The sequence below is a fragment of the Doryrhamphus excisus genome, chromosome 18 (genome assembly GCF_030265055.1).
Source record: "Doryrhamphus excisus isolate RoL2022-K1 chromosome 18, RoL_Dexc_1.0, whole genome shotgun sequence".
NCBI classification, from domain to species: Eukaryota; Metazoa; Chordata; class Actinopteri; order Syngnathiformes; family Syngnathidae; genus Doryrhamphus; species Doryrhamphus excisus.
Window position 1 is genome coordinate 14,256,410 of NC_080483.1, and position 21,085 is coordinate 14,277,494.

The 21,085-nt window shown below is 41.2% G+C and overlaps 1 protein-coding gene across 5 annotated transcripts; it reads left to right on the forward strand.

Moving 5' to 3' along the window:
* The first annotated feature begins 373 nt into the window (after window positions 1–373).
* Window positions 374–20,146, forward strand: arhgef3 (Rho guanine nucleotide exchange factor (GEF) 3). Of its 5 annotated transcripts, none has more exons than XM_058055490.1 (12): window positions 374–609; window positions 3,845–3,911; window positions 6,630–6,692; window positions 13,161–13,271; window positions 13,357–13,632; window positions 14,196–14,258; window positions 14,344–14,440; window positions 14,527–14,603; window positions 14,690–14,947; window positions 15,992–16,162; window positions 16,234–16,423; window positions 17,890–20,146. In XM_058055490.1, exons 1-12 carry the CDS (start codon window positions 575–577, stop codon window positions 18,387–18,389), a joined length of 1,908 nt encoding a protein of 635 aa, XP_057911473.1. In that variant the 5' UTR covers window positions 374–574; the 3' UTR covers window positions 18,390–20,146. The 5 variants fall into 5 exon arrangements, with proteins under 5 accessions (XP_057911473.1, XP_057911474.1, XP_057911477.1 ...); XM_058055491.1 differs by having other exon boundaries at window positions 6,633–6,692; XM_058055494.1 differs by lacking the exon at window positions 17,890–20,146 and having other exon boundaries at window positions 16,234–16,443.
* Window positions 20,147–21,085: the final 939 nt, after the last annotated feature.

Below are 21,085 nucleotides of genomic sequence, written 5' to 3' on the forward strand. Positions count from 1 at the left end.
CCGAGCAGACAGCTGCATTGTATGTGAGCTGCTAGGCGTCACAGCTTAAAACAACAACAAAATAGCTCAAAAATAGCAGCCCTTCAAAGTAATGGTACAGTAGAAGTCAACTTTTAGAGCTGGTTCACGCCTTACAGGCTTTTACTGTTAGACTACCTTAACACTTAATCAATGTCTTATGTTTGTGTTTGCTTCCAAGATGATTAAATATGACATTTTATTAAATAATGAATTGATATAATGTAACATAATTTAATTTATATATTAATTGCTCAATTTATGTACTGTATTTGCACATGAACGGAAAAGCACAAACAAAAGTTCTTACTTTTACAAGCTTCACCGGAAGTGGTTCTTTCTCACTGTCGCTAGCTTGACTGGGCGAACAAGGTGCTTGTCAGTTGAGTCACTTTTTTCTCTGCTGGGCGGACTTTTGGCTGAGAGTTTTGACTTTGACCTGTGTTATCGAAACATTTTTATATGCTCTTTCACCGGGAGCCTCTTGTTTCGGTGTGTGTTGTTGTTGTTTTGTCAGAAGTTTGGCGGCTTCGGACGAGGAGGAGCTTGCGGTCAGATGCAGACAGGTGATGGACGTCATTCTCAATCAAGGTGAGCACAGTGAGAAGATTTGATAGGTTTTGATTTAATATATCGTTACATTGAGGCCTTTCGCTGTTCCTGTCTCGCTTTCAGAGATTAAAAACTTATAGTACACTTTTGTGTTGTGACGAGACAGCGAAATATTAGCTTGAGGGTAGTTTGTAAATATAAACAAATGTGTTCCAAAATGGCGGCCTGCTGTGATGTTAACTATGACTAAAGCTTGCTTTTGTTCTCTTTAAAAGCAATACTATCTACACGTATGCGATTATGTAAATGTAATTTGCTCTTTATGAGGTGTCAAAATAATTTTCTTCTTTTACTTACACTTTTCTGGGCCCTAAACACATATCTGTACCAAAACAATGCACTTTTGTGATTAAAAAAAAAAAAAGTAGTCTCCCTAAGCGGCCAATTAAGTTGCTATGATACCATCCATACACTAGGGGGCGTGTTTGCATGGCATAGGTTGTGTACATTTGAAGCTAGACTACATTGGAGGGGGATTACTTGTACCAGATATAGTATTGGTGGCACTTTTTTTTAGTATTTATACAATAGAACCTCTGAAGTACTTTGTTGAGTTTGAAATTTGAAGCATTTGTCATCACAGGAAGTAAAGTAAAGTAAACTATGGCCATTATACAACCTTTACCAGTAGATCTTGACTTTAGAGAGAGCATAAACAATGCTACAGAAACAATCTACTGTACTGTGTACCAAAACAGTAACGACAGGAGTGTACAGAGTGCACATGAGTCATCAATTAAAATGTATTACATTGCAGCCTTTGAATGTCAGCCAATCACAGGCTGCTAGCGTCTTCACGTTGAAGTAGGCGTTGCCGCAATACTGTAAAAGGGAGTTAAACCAGCCATGAAAAAGTGGGTCATCCCCTCCAGACATGTTTAAGGATAAAACTGCTGTGCTTTTAAGAGTACAGCTTGTCTGATTTCCTCCCATTCTAAATCCAATTTTATTCTTTTTAAGCGACACAAACACAAAGCCCTTAGGGTGAGCCATGTGACTTGCTGGTGTAGTAAATAAACAGTGATGTGAACCCCCCCCCCCCCCCCCCCCCCCCGTTGATTTCTTTTTTTTTTTTGGCACACTTTTTTTTTTTTTTCACACTTAAATATTTCAGATCATCAAACCACACAACTGAGGACAAAATGCAGTTTTAATGGAAACTTTTTAGTTTTAACTGACATGGCCTGAACTGGAAAAAGTGATTTCCCCCCTATTATAATATAACAGTGGTTTATCACTCCTGCGTTTAAGTGGAAAATGTTATAAAGCCATTTCTAAGCTTTGGGACTCCAGCAAACCACAGTAAGAGCCGTTATCCACAAATGTTGAAAACATGGAACAGTGGTGAATCTTCCCAGTCGTGGCGGGACAACCAAAATTACCCCAAGGGTGCAGCGATGACTCTTCTGAGGGGTCACAAAAGACCCCGCAACAACTTCCAAAGAACTTGCCTAAATTAAGGTCGGTGTTCAAGGCCAGAATCCACCATAAGAAAGACAAAAACGGCCTGAATGGCAGAGTTCTTAGACCAAAACCACTGCTGAACTAAAATAAGATTTAGGCTTATCTCATTTTTTGCCAGAAAACACCGCATTAAAAAAAAAGAGAAGATCATACCAACAGTAAAATGTGGTGGTGGTAGTGTGATGTTCTGTGGCTATTTTGCTGCTTTAGGACATGGAAGACTTGCTGTGATAAATGAAACCATGAAAACCAAATTGAAACCAAACTGAGTTCCGCAGCAGGACTATGATCCGAAACAGACCAACAAGTCCACCTCTGATTGGCTGAAGAAAAACAAGCCAAGTCAAAGTCCTGATCTGAATCCCATTGAGATGCTGTGGCATTAAAAATGTATTGCTGTATGAATTAAAGCCTTGTGATATGTATAAATGAACTGCACTGTTCATGTTGTGCTGGGCAGCCATTTTCCTTTTCCTATGGTTCTCATCACATCCCTGATATCCCTCTGTGGTGACGTCACCCTTTTTTCAAAAACAAAAGTGCAACTAGACTACCTGTCAGGAGACAGGAAGGAGAAGTTGATGCGGATCTTTTGTAGAAATGTTGCTCATCCGCATTTAAGTGACGATGACGTTTGTCCTGAAGCCATTAAATCATCTCATTCCAGCACCTCACTCAAGTATGCTGCATTGCTGGCTCCCTTATTTGTTAGCAAGTGTATGCTCGTTTTTGGCTTTCAAAGTCAACATTATTGACAGAGTCTGGCAACAAGGGAAAATGCAAAGTCATAAAGTGGTGAATACCAACAAAAGAAAGTCAGAATGATCATTAAAAAGGCGGGTAGTCGGCTGAGATAGAATGTTGTGGTACAGGTTATGTCAGTGTAGTTCAGGAATGAATCATCTCATTGACACATGGTTGTTTTCATCATATACGTATGATTGGATAAAATGTAAACATAATTGTGCTTCCAGAATGATTTTTTATTTATTTATTGTGACCCAAAACATTTTTTTGATTTTGCAGCACTGTTTTGTTGTAGCAATAGTCGCAAAGTTTTGAGTTTTTTTTTTGTTGTTCTAAGTGTTTTTTGTAAACATAATAATTTTTAAAAAATGCTTAATTTGCATGTTAAAGTAACATTTTACAGTTTACATTTTTGAACATGACAACAGTCGGGCTGCAACTAATGATTATTTTAATAACTGATTAATCTGTATGTTATTTTTTTGATTGATCAATGAATCGGCTTTTTAAAACTTATTTGTATTTATTTATTAATTCATTCATTAATTTTCTACCGCTTATCCTCACGAGGGTTGCGGACGTGCTGGAGCCTATCCCAGTTTTATTTTTATTTTTATTTTTATTTATTTTTTTATTTAGTTGGAGAATAGAAACAGCATAGAAACGCCTGATTTTGTAAATATATGCTTTTCTAAACAATTTTTTTTATGTTATTAGAGCCCTGTAGACATGATATAACACCCCTATAGTCACTCTTTTTACACTCTTTTTAATTCTTTGTTCACAACACATAGCTCAACCATAATGCACAGGCTACGGGAGCGCTACCATAGCAAGCGCCTGAGCTAACTCGACTTATTTTAAACTTGAAGTGTTTCAAAAGGAATGCCTTTGCCCTGGGCGATTGCCCACGTGGCCCATAGCCAGAACCGCATGACCCCTTTTGTCTGTCTCTTCTTCCGCTCATCCCTTCATCCTTTTTCCCCTCTGTGTGCCATTTCAGGGTTAAGCCACAAAAGAAGACGGCCTCCTTCTCCTTTCTCTCGGCTGACGGCTGGTCCTTAAGAGGGGTGAGATGAAATCCTTCCTGTTTCCCACTTTCTTTTTGGTTTGTGTCCTCTTCTGACCATCCTCTCTCAACCAATCGACACACTGTGCTGTGTATAGCACCGCCCCTTTCAGTAATCAACCACTGCACACGGTACCACAACAAAAGGTCATCAAAAATGGATGGAAGTGTACAGCAGTATACATTGAAAATTGGATTAAAAATTGATGTATGTACTCACGAAAGTGAGGCTGCACGGTGTTCAAGTGGTTAGCGCGCAGACCTCACAACCCGAGTTCAATCCCCGTCTCAACCATCTCTGTGTGGAGTTTTGCATGTTCTTCCTGTGCATGCGTGGGTTTTCTCCGGGTACTCCGGTTTCCTCCCACATTCCAAAAACATGCTAGGTTAATTAGCGACTCCAAATACCGCTTATCTTCACAAGGGTCACGGGGGTGCTGGAGCCTATCCCAGCTGTCTGGTGTCTCCCTGGTCTGGTGGCCAGCCAATCACAGGACACATATAGACAAACAACCATTCACACTCACATTCATACCTATGGACAATTTGGAGTCGCTAATTAACCTAGCATTCCAAAAACATGCTCCGTTAATTGGCAGGGTGCTGGAGCCTATCCCAGCTGACTTTGGGCGAGAGGTGGGGTACACCCTGGATTGGTCACCATATAGACAAACAACCATTCACACTCACATTCATACCTATGGACAATTTGGAGTCGCCAATTAACCTAGCATGTTTTTGGAATGTGGGAGGAAACCGGAAACCGGAGAAAACCCACGCATGCACGGGGAGAACATGCAAACTCCACACAGAGATGGCCGAGGGTGAAATTGAACCCTGGTCTAGCTGTGAGGTCTGCGCGCTAACCACTCATCCGCCGTGCAGCCCCAGAACATAACACAGGGGGCTAATTATTGGACTCCAAGATCACAGTTCTGTTCTATAAAGTCCAGAATGATGAGTGACAAGCCTTGTGTGATGATGATGTAGTCCAAGCAGAGTAAAGGTTTCCTGCAGGGCCGTCCAGCGGGTTCTGCCATCATGTCACCCATGGTAACTTTATAGTAAATGTCCATAAACACGAATTAGCTTTTAGCCATTAGATACAAGTCCAAACATATGTTTTTTTTGTGTTAGCTGAGTTAATGATCTTGTTGTCATGATGGGGTCCCCCCCGCGTCTCCTGTAGCTCCTAATTTTAGCCTGTTTTTCCCAACCACCGTCACTTCCTGTTTGTCCAATGGGAACTGAGCAGTGGACGCACACAATGCGAAGGGTTCCTGTTCTTCAGAGACCGCACTTGCAGTCGACGAGCGATGTTTTTAGATGGGAGCGAAGAGAACATGAGGAATGTTTGAACAGAAGTGATACCACGCAGGAGGCTATACAAAAGAGAAGACATCACTCTTGGTCGAATGCATGTGTGGAAAAGAGTTGAGTGAGTCTGGAGAAGGAAGAAGAAGAAGAAGAAGAGGCAGAGAAGGGCAGCATCAGATGTGACTGCAAATATTTCAAGTCAAAATTGAAGAGCAGATCTCACACTGATGATGGGCTGCTGTCTCTTTGTTTACTATCGGGTGAGTCTCTGATGGAAAAATGCAAAAAATTCTACTCTCCCTCTTAAGTTAAACACAATTTATTTTATATTTATTTTTATATTTATTTTTATTTTTATTTTTATTTTTATTTTTATTTTTATTTTTATTTTTATTTTTATTTTTATTTTTATTTTTATTTTTATTTTTATTTTTATTTTTATTTTTATTTTTATTTTTATTTTTATTTTTATTTTTATTTTTATTTTTATTTTTATTTTTATTTTTATTTTTATTTTTATTTTTATTTTTATTTTTATTTTTATATATTTATCATATATTTATTTATGGCATACTGGTCCACCTCTAATTTATTTGCATTTCAAACTACTTTTTCTTTAGGAAAATGAGTCGGTCTGTTCCAGTGTTAAAATGTGGCCATCATAAATGCTTTATTAAACGACATTTTAACATGTTACACAAGTGTAAGAAGAAGTAAAGCAGTATTAATAAATAAATATACTATACACTGCTTCCCAAAAAATGGAGCCAATTTGTTGTTCTACGTTCAGTTGTGTTGTTGCTTGGGATCAATATTGTCGTTCTAAAGCTGCGTGAAGTTGACTGCAATATGAATGTTTGACAAGACACACAATCAGTCCACGTTCCACGTTGGACCTGGTCCTGGACCTTAGACCAAAGTCCTTGTCTTTAATGTCCTTTAATGGCATTGAGTTAATCTTAAAGGTAAAGTCTGCCCAATTACATAACGTCCGGCTCACAACAAAGTCGCAACACAATACTGAGTAAACGTCACACTTCCCGCCATTGTTTCCCCCCCCTTACCGGTATCCCCCCTTTATCCTCTCCTCTTCTCGTGTCCTCTCCTTGCCGCCTCCCACGTCTTACTGTCACACTTCAGTGCAACCCCGATGACCTGTCGGGTTGTGTGTTTGTGTTTCTTCCTGTTTAGTTGCCATGGTGGCCTGCAGGAAAAAAAGGGCGTTGCCTCGGTGACATCAGTGGTTACTGTACCTACCGTCATAAATAGGGGTGCTCCGATCGCTGATATCAGTGAAAAAGCGATATCGGACGATACTTGCTTCATAACGCCGATCAGCTCCGCCCCGAACTGCAGCATCCATGCTAATGTGGAGTAATGTGATGTACCTTGTGTGTTGCAGAAGAAAAGGAAGCAGGCGAGCAGAGATGCAGACTCGCTCAGTCTCTGCAGTCTGGACATCAACGTAAGTTCGCTTTTTTTGCCAACTTTTGTACAGTGGAAACCCCAAATTAAAACATGATCCAATAGGGAATAATGAGCTTCAGGATGAAACTGTGGCCATCATAAAGGGTTTATTAACCGTACAGGCAATGCTTTAAGTAACATTTTTAACATTCCTAGTTGCCCTACAATTGTAAAAAAAATAAATACATCACTATTAATATAACTAAATAAAACTAAAAGGAAGTAATAACATAACCAAAGTTACCTGGGATAGGCTCCACGCCCCTCATGAGGACAAGCGGCATAGAAAATGGATATATGGAATTAATAAACACACATATTCAGGACCTTGGTATAAGTTTACAATCTACAGTAAATAATATCTTAATTAAAAGAAAGTAAACCAACCAAAAACTTAATTTGTGCAACTTGATTACCATGTTAAAAATAAGCATATACATTTGTCCCTTTCTACATCACGTTTTTTATTTTTTATTTTTTATTTTTTATTTTTTATTTTTTATTTTTTATTTTTTATTTTTTATTTTTTATTTTTTATTTTTTATTTTTTATTTTTTATTTTTTATTTTTTATTTTTTATTTTTATTTTTATTTTTATTTCATTTTCTACCACTTTCCCTTTATTTTTATTTTTTTTAATGTATTCAATAAAAATGACTGGACGATTATTTGTAAAAAAAAATATTGAAAAACAAGTTATAGTATTCTGGCCACTAGGCGTCACTACACTGCATGTAGTCAGCCACAGCATATCTGACACGACATAGCTCTCCTGCCACTTTGTGTGGAAGTGGTAAAATTTTGTCCTCTTACTTTGTCCTCCATCCCTCGAAACACTTTCTTAAGTTTACAATGGGTAAATTGGAGAGGCTATCTAGTTAGGTCTAAGTGTAAAGGTGACTGTAGGGGTGTTATTTCACGTCTAGAGGGCTCTAATAATGGTAAAAATATTATTTACAAAGTGATAAACGGGTTTTCTATGCTCTAACTACGAAAATATTACATTCATTAATATTGAATCTTAATTCGCAACAAATTAATTGCAATAAACGAGGGACGACTGCATCACCAACAATGTAGGGCGATCACATGCAATCTATTAGGAAGCATCATCTTTATGAAGTTTCTTACTTTGTGCTCAGTTTCAGTTTATATCTTTCAAAACGGACTGAACCAATGACCCAATAATGACCCCCATTTTCCCATTGGGGGAACTTCAACAATTCTTGACTGAAAAGACTTTTCTACCTTGGTGTGTGGCGTGTTGTCTTGTCCCTCGGGTTGGGTCCCCGATCTTGCATGCATTTGTATTTTTAGAGCCGGCAGCCGCCAGTTCCTTCCCGGGAGTTTCCCGCTCGATTAGCCCAGCACAGGATGCCAGCCCTCCACATTGCTGCACTGCACTCTTTATATGCAATTTATACTCATTTATTTGATGGTGACGGTCATCCCCTTCTTTGTACCTATAGAGGCTTAAAAGAAAAACAACACGTGAGGTACGTAGTTGTGGTGGCTGTCGTTTGCCATCCAATTAATTATCGACTTTTCCCCCTGCCTTAATTAATTTCTACTGGGGTCACATGGTTTGATGAGCAATTATGGATTGGGGACAGAAGAGCGCTTGTCACTCTTCCATTGCTGTATGTCCTTATTTTGGTAATGGTAATGGTAATGGTTTTCATTTCATTTCATTTGAACATGCATCAGATTACAATTGAATGCATCACATAATCAGTTCACAGTTCCACATGTCCAAAAGGAGTAGGAAGAAGCAAAGCTTATTAAATCCTACCCCTCCATCTGGTACTTTTACAATCAGTAACTGTTCCATTTGTTCACTTCCTGCCTTTCTAATATAATTCAAGTTTTTTTTCATTCATTTTTATTTTTTTTAATTTAATTAATTCTAAGTATTAATTAATTAATTTTAATTATTTAATTAATTCTAATTTTCATTTAATTTTTTTTTTAAATGTATTTGGTTATTTTCTTATTTTTTTGTCACGTACCAAAGTACGAGGTGATAAGACCATACAATGACATAATGGGTACCATAGTAACTGTCAACATGGTAATGGTAATGGTTTTATTTCATTTGAACATGCATCAGATTACAATTGAATGCATCACATAATCAGTTCACAGTTCCACATGTCCAAAAAGAGTAGGAAGAAGCAAAGCTTATTAAATCCTACCCCTCCATCTGGTCCTTTTACAATCAGTAACTGTTACATTTGTTCACTTCCTGCTTTCCATGATATAGTTTAAGTTTTTTTTTTTTTAATAATGCACCTCGTACCGAAGTACAAGGTGATATTTTGCTCCACACATGCTGCAGATGCCACTATTGCATTTGCAACGTGGCCATGTGTCAGAGTGAAATAAGAGCTTTTAGTCAGTCGGGTCCAGTGTGTCAAACGTCTGCCAGCACACCAGCCCACTTGTGTACAATGGAGCTGAATCAGACGGCCAGCCATTGTCCACTGAAGGCTACATGTGTTTCATGTCGAGGTCAGATGTCACGACGGGTGCTCTGACTTCCTGACTCTGCCATCAGTGACTGGATCCAAAGTAAACCATGGAAACTGCTCTAAATATGACACAATGACCAGTGTTGTTTTCTTTTTTTTGCCACTGAACAGGACATTATATGAGTGACTGACATTGTTCCTTTCAGCTTCAAACCTTAAAGGGACCAATTATGCTAATTTTTTAACTCTCTGTGTTGAGTTGTGGTCTTCTATAGAGCAGCTACACACAATAACCCGCACAGAAAACATTTTCGAACATTTAGATACGTATTCTAGCTGTATTTCCTTTGTGCTTCCTGCCCAAACGGTCTGTTTTAATTTATTATATTATTATATATTATATATTTATATATGAATGTGAGTGTGAATGGTTGTTTGTCTATATGTGCCCTGTGATTGTCTGGCCACCAGTCCAGGGTGTACCCCGCCTCTTGCTTGAAGACAGCTGGGATAGGCTCCAGCATGTCCAACATGATAGAGTGAAAAGAAGTTATCCTCCTATTGCGTGTGGAAGTGGTACGATTTTGGCTTTTTTTTGTTTTGTCTTTGGGCTGCACGGCGGTCGAGTGGTCGAAGACAGCTGGGATACGCTGTCCAGCACCCCCCGCGATCCTCGTGAGGATAAGCGGTAGATATTGAATGAATGAATTTATCATCGTATAAGTCAATATATTCTTACATTGTTAAAATTTCCTTTTATTTGGGAAGACAGTAAACGTGTCGGACACGGATGTAGAGAAAACCACAGTGCTCACTGTTTGGAACACGGTAGTCCTGCAAAAAACGACACAGCACCAGCAGTGTCTTTGACCAAGTGTGTCCGACAATGAGTGCTCTTCCTCAGGCAAGCGAGGTTTAAGGAGCAACAGCGGCGCCTACTCTTTGAGTTCAAACAGTGGTGTACGTCTATGTGTCTGTATCTAACTGGCTCCAGCTTGTGCCAATCAAGGGTGTGTGTGAGTGCTCTCTACGTGTGTAAGCTGTGGTAAGCAGATAAGGTTGCCTAGCAACCTGTCCATGCAAACATCAAGCAACAGTGCTTCCATTGTTGAATTCTACACTACTTCTATTGTTTAGTTCTAGTCGACTCTAACGCAGTGCTTAGGACTGTAAGGACTTGAGACTTGACTTGGCTCTGCACAACTTTACTTTAGACTTGAGATTAAAGGTGAGGCAGAGGCAGGGGTACACCCTGGACTGGTGGCCAGCCAATCACAGGGCACATATAGACAAACAACCATTCACACTCACATTCATACCTATGGACAATTTGGAGTCGCTAATTAACCTAGCATGTTTTTGGAATGTGGGAGGAAACCGGAGTACCCGGAGAAAACCCACGCATGCACGGGGAGAACATGCTAACTCCACACAGAGATGGCCGAGGGTGGAATTGAACCCTGGTCTCCTAGCTGTGAGGTCTGCGCGCTAACCACTCGACCACCGTGCCGCCCCCGGTTGTGTACATTTTAGAGTTTATTTTTTTGACTCAATCATTGGCTCTCACATCTGCCTCCTGAACCTGAGCGTGACATCTCAAGAACACTTTTGGGGGGGGGGGGGTTCGCGCAGCATAAATAATTTCAATATGCACACAAGCAAACACAAGCGAGCGACTTAAAACAGCTGCAAAAAAAAAAAAAAAAACAGGGCAGAGGCTTTGCCGCCTCCAGGCTACTGGTCACCCCCCCCTCCCCCTGTAATTACCGTACTCTTGCTATTGACGCTGATCGATGTTGGCGTACGCAGTGGCACCAGTTGGCAGTAACAAATAATCATGAGCTTGTGTACAGGTCACGTTCCAAGTGAACATGGTTAGTACACTTTAAATGTCATGTGACAACACTGTGACCGTTTATGGGCGGTCTTCAGTGAGCAGAAATAGAACTTTGGAGCTCAGAGTATTGATAGACGAGAGACAGAAAGGAGGAAAAGGTGGAAAGGAAGGAAGGGAAGGAGTGAGTGAGTGACAAAGCGGGGTGAGTCAAAAAGAGAGGGGGGGGGCTGACAAAGCATTAAAAGGCGAGCGAGCATCACTTATACACAGAAAGGTGAAGCTTTAAGAGGGACTTGAATAACCACAGAACTAGAACATTGAACATCGAGATTCAGGTCTTGGAATGTTGGACTCTCTTAGGATTCTGTCATTGACTGGGATGTTGTTGCTGTCACCATCAAAACCCGGCTGATATTCTGGTCCCCAATCTTTGGCTGAGGACACAATGTGACCATCGGACCAGCGGAGGCGGGTGTTCAGGAAACACAAGGTTGACCTCAGCCTACTTGCTGGGTTGGCACAAAACTCCCTTTCCCTTTCCCAGAACTTGACTTGCCCTACAAAGTCTACAGGCATCTGCTTTTGTTCGACTCTTTGGTGTCGGTCTATTTCGGACACTACAAAGGGACCGTTTATTTTCAACTTGGGACATCTTGGACATTCGTCTCGAAGCTTTTTGGAGCCCGAGCAGGGTTTTGGGTTTGAGCATCATGGTTGCGGGGCAGAACCAACTGGTTCTGCTGGTGCAGCAGCTGAAGCCCAGGTTCTCTGTGGAGTTCAGTCGGGACAAACAAGTTGTGGTGAGGAGCTGTGATGTTGTCTTCTTAATTTGGATTTTGGCGCTGTAGCGTTGCTGTCACTCGTGTTTTGAGCAGATGATTGATGATAATCACGCAACTGAATTAGCCGTTAAACTATAAATTACTGATTATATTGTAAAATGTTGATTACATTGGGGGAAATGTTGTTATACCTTTCTACACATCATTACAAGGTGAAAGGAACATAAATATTTGAATATTTTGATGATGAGCATTTCTCCAAAAACATGCTAGGTTAATTAGCGACTCCAAATTGTCCATAGGTATGAATGTGAGTGTGAATGGTTGTTTGTCTATATGTGCCCTGTGATTGGCTGGTCACCAGTCCAGGGTGTAAGCCGCCTCTCGCCCGAAGACAGCTGGGATAGGCTCCAGCATGTCCAACATGATAGAGTGAAAAGAAGTTATCCTCCTATTGCGTGTGGAAGTGGTACGATTTTGGCTTTTTTTGTTTTGTCTAAAAGTATCAGATGGAGGGGTAGGATTTAATAAGCTTTGCTTCTTCCTACTTCTTTTGGACATGTGGAACTGGGAACTGATTATGTGATGCATTCAATTGTAATCTGATGCATGTTCAAATGAAATTAAACCATTACCATATTTATTATAATGAATATAATATAATTATCACTATAGGATGGTGTGCAGTATCTAAATGGACTGAAATATCTTACAAAAGCTGAAATTTGAGTGACATCAGAAGTGTCAACCTTTTATAGCTAGTTTAACAGAGTGCTAGTTTTTACTTTTTGTTTGTCCGTGTATAATGCATCTTTTGAATATCAGTACAATGTGAATTATGGCTGCTACTGACTGCCGTAGACAAATTATTTTTTTCAGATTAAAATGAACAAAGCATCATTAGAGCCCTGTAGACATGACAAAACACGACTATAGTCACATTTATACTCTTTTTATTTACAACATATTGCACAACTGCAGGGTCTTGAGACACATGCTAACTCGCAAACTAGAGAGCTAGCGACCTAAACGGTAGCCTTCAAGTTATTTACTTTAAACTTAAATAGCCAAAAACTTACCACTTCCACACGGATAGGGAGGATAACTATTAACAGTTATTTAACCTTTAACATGAACATTAATCAAACTTAATAATATTTTCTGGGTACATGATACCATACAGCATCCATATCAAACTTGCGCGGGCCGCACTAACATTAAATTAACATTTGGCCCGTGGGCCGCGTGTTTGAGACCCCTTCTATATGGGAAACAATATGTTTGAGTTTGAAGAACACTTTGTACATTCTACAGAATGCCGCTATAAACAGCTTCTGGACTGGTCTTCTGATGTTGTTGTTGTTGTTGTCGTGCAGGAGCCCAGCGCCAAGCGCAGCAAAGCCACCGTCTCCAGGATGACATCTCTGGCCAGTCTGCTGCCGCCCGTCAAGACAGCATCGCTGAAGAGGTTTGGTCAGACACTGCAGGTGAGCTTTAGTTGTCTGTAACCAGAACCTTGAAGTTCTTCTTCAATGAATGGACCTTTACCTGTATGTATGTATTCGCCTTCAGCGATCCATCAGCTTCCGAACAGAGAGAGCACTTCCTCCTGCTCCTCCTCCTCCTCTCCCACCACCACCACCTCCTTTGTCTTCTTCATCCACCATGAAGACGCGCGTGTTCTCAGCAGCCATCTCCAACTCTTCCACCTCCACAACTATGACACGGGCATCCACGGCACCAGCCCCGGCTGCTAAGCGCCGTGACAGCAAGCTTTGGAGTGAGACGTTCGATGTTCACTTGGGAGCAACACAGCCTCTCAGTCCAAAAGAGATAAAGAGACAGGAGGTGAGACCCTAAGGTGGAAGCTAGAATTCTGATATATATTCTGATATATAGAAAATGAATGAATGAACAATATTTGACACGGCTGCACGGTAGTCGAGTGGTTAGCGCACAGGCCACACAGCTAGAAGACCTCTGTGTGGAGTTTGCATGTTCTCCCCGTGCATGCGTGAGTTTTTTCCAGGGAATCCGGTTTCCTCCCACATTCCAAAAACATGCTAGGTTAATTGGCGACTCCAAATTGTCCATAGGTATGAATGTGAGTGTGAATGGTTGTTTGTCTATATGTGCCCTGTGATTGGCTGGCCACCAGTCCAGGGTGTACCCCGCCTCTCGCCCAAAGACAGCTGGGATAGGCCCCAGCACCCCCGCGACCCTCGTGAGGATAAGCGGTATAAAAGTGTGCCTTAATGGTGAGGCGTTAAGGCACACTTGTAATTCTGAGAGTTAGGCGATCATTTTTATACATGTACCCCTTATTACAATTGGTGTACTCTTGGGGGTAAGCGTACCGCCCTTTGGGAACGTAGGTGCATCAGTTATTAACGAACCTTGTGTCCCCGTAGGCCATTTTTGAGTTGGCACAGGGTGAGCAAGACCTGGTAGAAGATCTCAAGTTGGCAAAGAAGGTAAACATAAACCCATGGACATGACCTCCATGCAGAACCAGTCCAGACGTGTGTGTGTGTGTGTGTGTTCATGTGTGTCGTGCAGGCCTACCATGACCCCATGCTGAAGCTCTCCATCATGACCGAGCTGGAACTGAACCAGATCTTTGGTACTCTGGACTCATTGATTCCCCTGCATGAAGGTAGAAGAAGCAGCTCCTCTTCAAGTCCCCCTATGTTAATCTGAGATACAATAGATGTTCACACTGTCTGTCGTGTCTCTTATCAGACCTGCTGAGTCGCCTCTGTGAGGCCAGAAAACCAGACGGGTCCACCGAACATGTTGGACAGATCCTGATTGACTGGGTGGGTCATGGAGTCCAGATAACAGTTTATGGAGACTACAACACACAATGTAGACCAGCAAGCATGTGTGTGTGTGTCCCTTGCAGCTGCCATGTCTCTCGTCCTATACGGCCTACTGCAGTAACCAGGTGAAGGCCAAGGACCTTCTGGATCAGAAGAAGCAGGATCGCAGAGTCCAGGACTTCCTGCAGCGCTGCCTCCAATCACCGTTTAGCAGGAAGTTGGACTTGTGGAACTTCCTGGATATTCCTCGCAGCCGGCTGGTGAAATACCCGCTCCTCCTCAGGGAGATCCTGAAGCACACTCCCAACGACCACCTGGACCAGCAACACCTGGACGAGGCGGTGAGTTGGGTTAGGTTGGGTTCTGGACAAGATGGGAAGGGGAGGGGGCGCAAAGCAAGTCGTTAGATCAGGGGTCTCAAACACACGCCAAATATGGCCCGCAGGACACTAGTTTGAGGCCCCCGCCTTGATATGAAAGTTTAATGTTAGTGCGGCCCGCGCAAGTTTGATATGGATGCTGTATGGTATCATGTACCCAGAAAAAAATTATTAAGTTTGATTAACGTTCATGTTAAAGGTTAAATAACTGTTAATAGTTATCCTCCCTATCCGTGTGGAAGTGGTAAGTTTTTGGCTATTTAAGTTGAAAGGAAATAACTTAGGTCGCTAGCTCTCTAGTTTGCGAGTTAGCATGTGTCTCAAGACCCTGCAGTTGCGCAATATGTTGTAAATAAAAAGAGTATAAATGTGACTATAGTCGTGTTTTGTCATGTCTACAGGGCTCTAATAATGCTTTGTTCATTTTAATCTGAAAAAAATAATTTGTCTACCCACCAACTATATGTGGTTTCTTAAGTTTTTATTATTTGCCGTTTTATTATTATTATTATATTTATATATTACTGATTGATTTTCTTTATTCTTGATTTGTTTATTTATTTTTCATCTTATTTTGTGCAGAAAAATTAAAATATTTGAGAACAGTGGAATGTTTTATCAGAGCTTTTATTGTAGAAAATCGGAACCAAAGCACTGAAAAAGTTTGTATATTTTTCTGTTTTTAATAAATGCGTTTTTTGTTTTTTTTTGGAAAACCTGATGCGGCCCAGCCTTGCCCAGACCCTAGCTCCAGTGGCCCCCCAAGTAAATTGAGTTTGAGACCCCTGCGTTAGATAATCTCCTTCGTTATGCCGTCAGGTGTTGACCTTATTAACAAAGTACTTTGATGATTACTTTGCTGGTGAGACCGGATTTCTCAGTTGAATTACTTCCTTTTCAAGTCCATTCCGGTGCCCGGTTGGGATACATTGTTGTCATCTACAATGCTATTTTTTAGCATTCTTCTGAAAATCAACACATGTGCTAAAAGCGTGTGCTCCACAGATGCTGATGGTCCAGAGCGTGGTGGCGGACATTAACAGACACACAGGAGAGTCTGAGTGTCAGTTCTATAAGGACCGCCTGCTCTACACCGAGGTGGGAATGAGGGACACCCTCATTGAGCGCTCCAGGACGCTCAGCTGCCACGGGGAGCTGAAGAACAACAGAGGCCTCGTTAGTACACGTTTACAACGTTCCCCTTTTGCTGTTTCGGCTCATTCATGTCAATCATCTGATCTCTGCAGAAGCTCCACGTCTTCCTGTTCCAGGACGTGTTGGTCATCACTAGATCCATGTCGCTCAACGAGCAGCCAGTCGGCTACCAGCTCTGCCGCCAGCCCATACCGATCAGAGACCTTGACTTGGAGGATCTGTTGGATGGAGAGATGAGAGTGGGCGGGTCCATCAGAGGGGCTTTCAGCAACAACGAGCGGAGTTAGTAGCTCTCGGATAAAAAAAAAAAAAGTCTTACGCCACCATTAGGAGTGTAGTTTTAGCAATGTCACCCAATCGAGTGCAGACCTCCACAAGGCCTAATTCAAATTCAAATCAAATTTGTTTCTGGTTCTTGGAGGGTGATGAGGGTGATGGACTTTAGAGGCGCACAACCTCAGCAGCTTGGACTTTAGATGTTCCACCATACTGTAGTTTCTTGTAGATGTTTATTCGTGGTGTCCTGAGACTTTTGCGCAATATTTTCCATCTCATCGAGATATACAGTAAACCTCGGATATATCGGACTCGGATATATCGGAAATTCGCTCACAACGGACAGATAAAAAAGAACCGATTTTTCTGTAATGCATTTCCAATAAAAATTCATTGCATATATCGGATTTTTTATAACGGATTTCACCTATTTCGGACAAAATCTCCAGTCCCGTTCCAATGCATTTCCATGAAATTTCCCTGGCATATATCGGATGGCCGCATCGTTATGCTAATCTTGTTGATGTCACTGGCTATTGTCTTTCTCCTGGCTCCAGATTTAGGACAAATATAAAAGTGAGTGACGTCAATAATACTAGCACAGCAGTGAATGAGATCTTAACCTCACTATTGGAAATAACGTAGGCCTGACGGGCGTAACAGGGCCTAGCTTAATTAACAATTTCTTATGCTCAGAGTCCAATAAAGTTAAATTCTCATTACCTTACGTCTCTTTTCATTGCCCAGTCCAGGTACATTGGAAACATAGTCAAGGAAGTGCCTTTTTATAACAGATAAAATCCGATTTACGCATATACCGGATATAAATCCGATATATGCGTAAAACGGACATTTTCCGGTATACGCATATAACGGATTTCGCTTATATCGGACAAAACCAGTGGGAACAATTGAACAGACAGACAGACAGACTCCCTTTATTGTCATTGCACAAAAACACAGTAGTGAAATTGCCAACGAAATGTCGTTGCCTGGCTCCCATATAATAACAGACACAAAAGAAGATAAGTAATAATAAATAATAATAATAATAATAAATAGATATAATAGACACCAAATATGAACAACATAATGTAAAGTGCAGCGTGAACAGTAAATTGCCCAAATAATTTAAATAATTAAATAAATAATAATAATGTAAGTAAGGTAGAGGGGCTTATTTGGCATTCAGCAGTCTGATGGCCAGGGGGAAGTAGCTGTCTCTGAACCTGGTCGTCCTACAGCGGATGCTGCAGAACCTTCTCCCCGATGCCAGGCGAGAGAACAGTCCATGCTGGGGGTGTGTGGGGTCAGAGCAGATCCGATGGGCTCTAGATACACACCGGCTGTTTGCTATGTCCATTATATATCTATGTCCATTATGAATCCGATATATCCGAGGTTTACTGTACGTATTAATTTAATGAAGTGTTTTCTGACCGTTGTCGCTTTCTACTGTCTCTTCTCCACAGCTAAGAATTTCTTTCGTGTTTCTTACCGATGTGGCGGTCAGCAACAGAGCCACTGCTTTCAGGCCAGCGATGCCTTCAACAAACAGCAGTGGATCAACTGTATCAGGCAAGCTAAGGAAGCTGCAACCCTCAGCGAAGACCATCAGCGTCCAGTTGGACCATGTCCGCAGGAGGAGGAACTTTGCAAAGACATAAGGCCGCTCTGTGAGCGACATTCAGGGCCGGAAAACGACAAAGCGTTGAAGGAGGAGACTCATTTAGAAGGAGGGAACAGTCTCTCAGTGATGAGGAACGAGGTGGTCGAGATAGAGACAGAGACGGAACAACATGGTGAACCAGCGCAGTTGAGCATCAAAGCAGACGACGGCAAAGCAGAGAGACACACAATGAGTGACAAGTCCGATGGCACCTCCCTTCCTGAGGAGGCAGAGCAGAGTGGCGCCGAGAAGGAAGTCGGTATGGACACCGGTGGTCCGGAGGAGGAGATTATACAATGCTGATGTTTGCTGTCAAACTACCTGAAGACACATGAAGAACCCCCAATGGGTTCCCCAAACTGCTGTATCCTGACTCCTCGTAACTATGGTAAGCATGACCAAGCATTTCCAAAGACACAGCCAAAATGCTGCCTTGCTTAACGGTCAATACACCCGCACCCGCTGACTGTACACATGCTGCTTTATTTAGTCAGTAGCCTCTTTCACTTTCACCTCTAAACGTCATTGTACTATATGACTGGCACCAAAACAGAATTGGGGGATGAAGTCAATCTGACGCAGTAACAGAGGTGGGACCTTCCCTGTGTGCGAGGGTATTTCACAATGCCCGTATCAGGGTCCAAAGTTGCATAATTATTTCACAGGAATGCCTCGTTTCTCCAGGTTGTGCGTGAAAGGAACAGGTGAATAAACCTCAGATTGACCGTTACCGCCCATCTGACGAATGTGTGAAAGAAGCTATTGACTGATTCCTTCTAAGCTTAATGATGCTCGGAGCCATGTATTTATTATAAAGTCAATATGTCACATGGTCACGCCAAGGGGTCTCATCTATAAAGCTTACGTATGCACACAACAAAAGTCCATGCACCCGGGTTCAAGGTTTGAGGTTCGCGGGGAGTGCTGGGGCCTATCCCAGCTTTTTTTTACCCCGGACTCGTCGCCGGCCAATCACAGTGCACATATAGACAAACAACCATTCACACTCACATTCATACCTATGGACAATTTGGAGTCGCTAATTAACTTAGCATGTTGTTGGAATGTGGGAGGAAACCAGAGAACCTGGAGAAAACCCACGCATGCACGGGGAGAACATGCAAACTCCACATAGAGATGGCCGAGGGTGGAATTGAACCCTGGTCTCCTAGCTGTGAAGTCATGTGTTAGAAATAATAATAATAATAATAAATTTTATTTGTATAGCGCTTTTCAGAGTACTCAAAGACGCTTTACAGTAGAGAAAAATATATAAAAATAGAGTTGAATAAAAAGATGCATTAAAATACAATGTCCATACATTAATTCAGAGCTAAAACAAGGCTAAAAGCAGAAAAAAATAAACATTCTATGGAAACCAATAAATGTTTGTCCATCGTTACTTTATTATTGACATAAAAACATTAGTGGAAAGTGTTGCCATTTTACATGGCACTAATGGATATCATTTGTCAATCAAATATAATATACTATATTGTATGTGCTCGTTAACATATGGTGACTACAAATACAATAATAGTCATGGTATCAGTCCCAAAAAAAACACCATTACGTACCAGTGAAGTATCCAGATTAAAATAAACAGTACATGAAAAGCACAATGTAACACTTGAATATTTCATTACTTTATTTTATCTTTATGAGAATATTATGTATTTGATTAAAAATGCAATGCAATAAAAGCTTTTTCCATAAGGACGCCACAATCAGGAATCACTTTGCATTGATATTGAATGGTGACGTGCAGGCGTGCAAAGGGCATAACTTGAGGACCACAAATTGCATTTATTGCATTCATTTAAATTGCATCATCAAATATTTTGGTTCATATACACATTTTGTGTTTCCGGCAAACGACGTGCATTCTTTGTCAGGATTCCAAGCATTTTTATAAATGAGGCCCCATGTCAGTGTTTTATTTTGATGGTCTTGTACTGTGCTTCAGTATGCCAAATGTAGCAGCTGAAGCCTGCTGTGTTGTTATGTACTATTTATGTTAACCAAAGCCAGCTAGCTGTGAGGAGATGATAGAATAAAACTCAATATCATTAAAAAAAACATGGTTGCATTTAAAATAGAACCAATGATGACAATTCATACCTCACTTTTCCTGTGTTTTTATATTCGGACTGGTCATATACTTTGCTAAAAGCAAGCAGTACATGCCTATGCCTCTACAGATACTATTAAACAATAATCAAGTTGTAGCGTGAAAGCTTTGCTGCATTATCCCTCACTTACCAAAACTCCTCAAATCAGAAATATGCAGCATAAAATTTGTGTATTTACTGTATGTATGTAACTACTGGACAACGTATTGATGTGTATATGGATGTGGGAATAAAGCCAGAATAAGTAAGCCTTAATGGTTTTCATCATTCATTCATTCATTTTCTACCGCTTTTCCTCACGAGGGTCGCGGGGTGTGCTGGAGCCTATCCCAGCTGTCTTCGGGCGAGAGGCGGAGTACACGCTGGACCGGTGGCCAGCCAATCACAGGGCACATATAGACAAACAACCATTCACACTCACATTCATACCTATGGACAATTTGGAGTCGCCAATTAACCTAGCATGTTTTTGGAAACCGGAGTACTCGGAGAAAACCCAAGCATGCAAACTCCACACAGAGATGGCCGAGGGTGGAATTGAACCCTGGTCTCCTAGCTGTGAGGTCTGTGCGCTAACCACTAGACCGCCGTGCCGCCCGCCTGGTTTTCATCAATCTCAATAAAATATTCCCTTGTGGTTGTCAACTGTCTCTTTTTTTGGATTCAAGCATATTTTTATACATAAATATACAGTCACAAATATAACAATTAGCATGAAATAGCAATATAGTAAGGATTATCGGTTATATATAAAACATTTCACATTTAAATTGGATATGGAGTCAGTTTATAATTTGTGTAGTTACTAAACAGGCCGGTAGATGGCAGTCGCGTAAGAGCCATAGAGAGGTTCCCCTTAAATCCCTG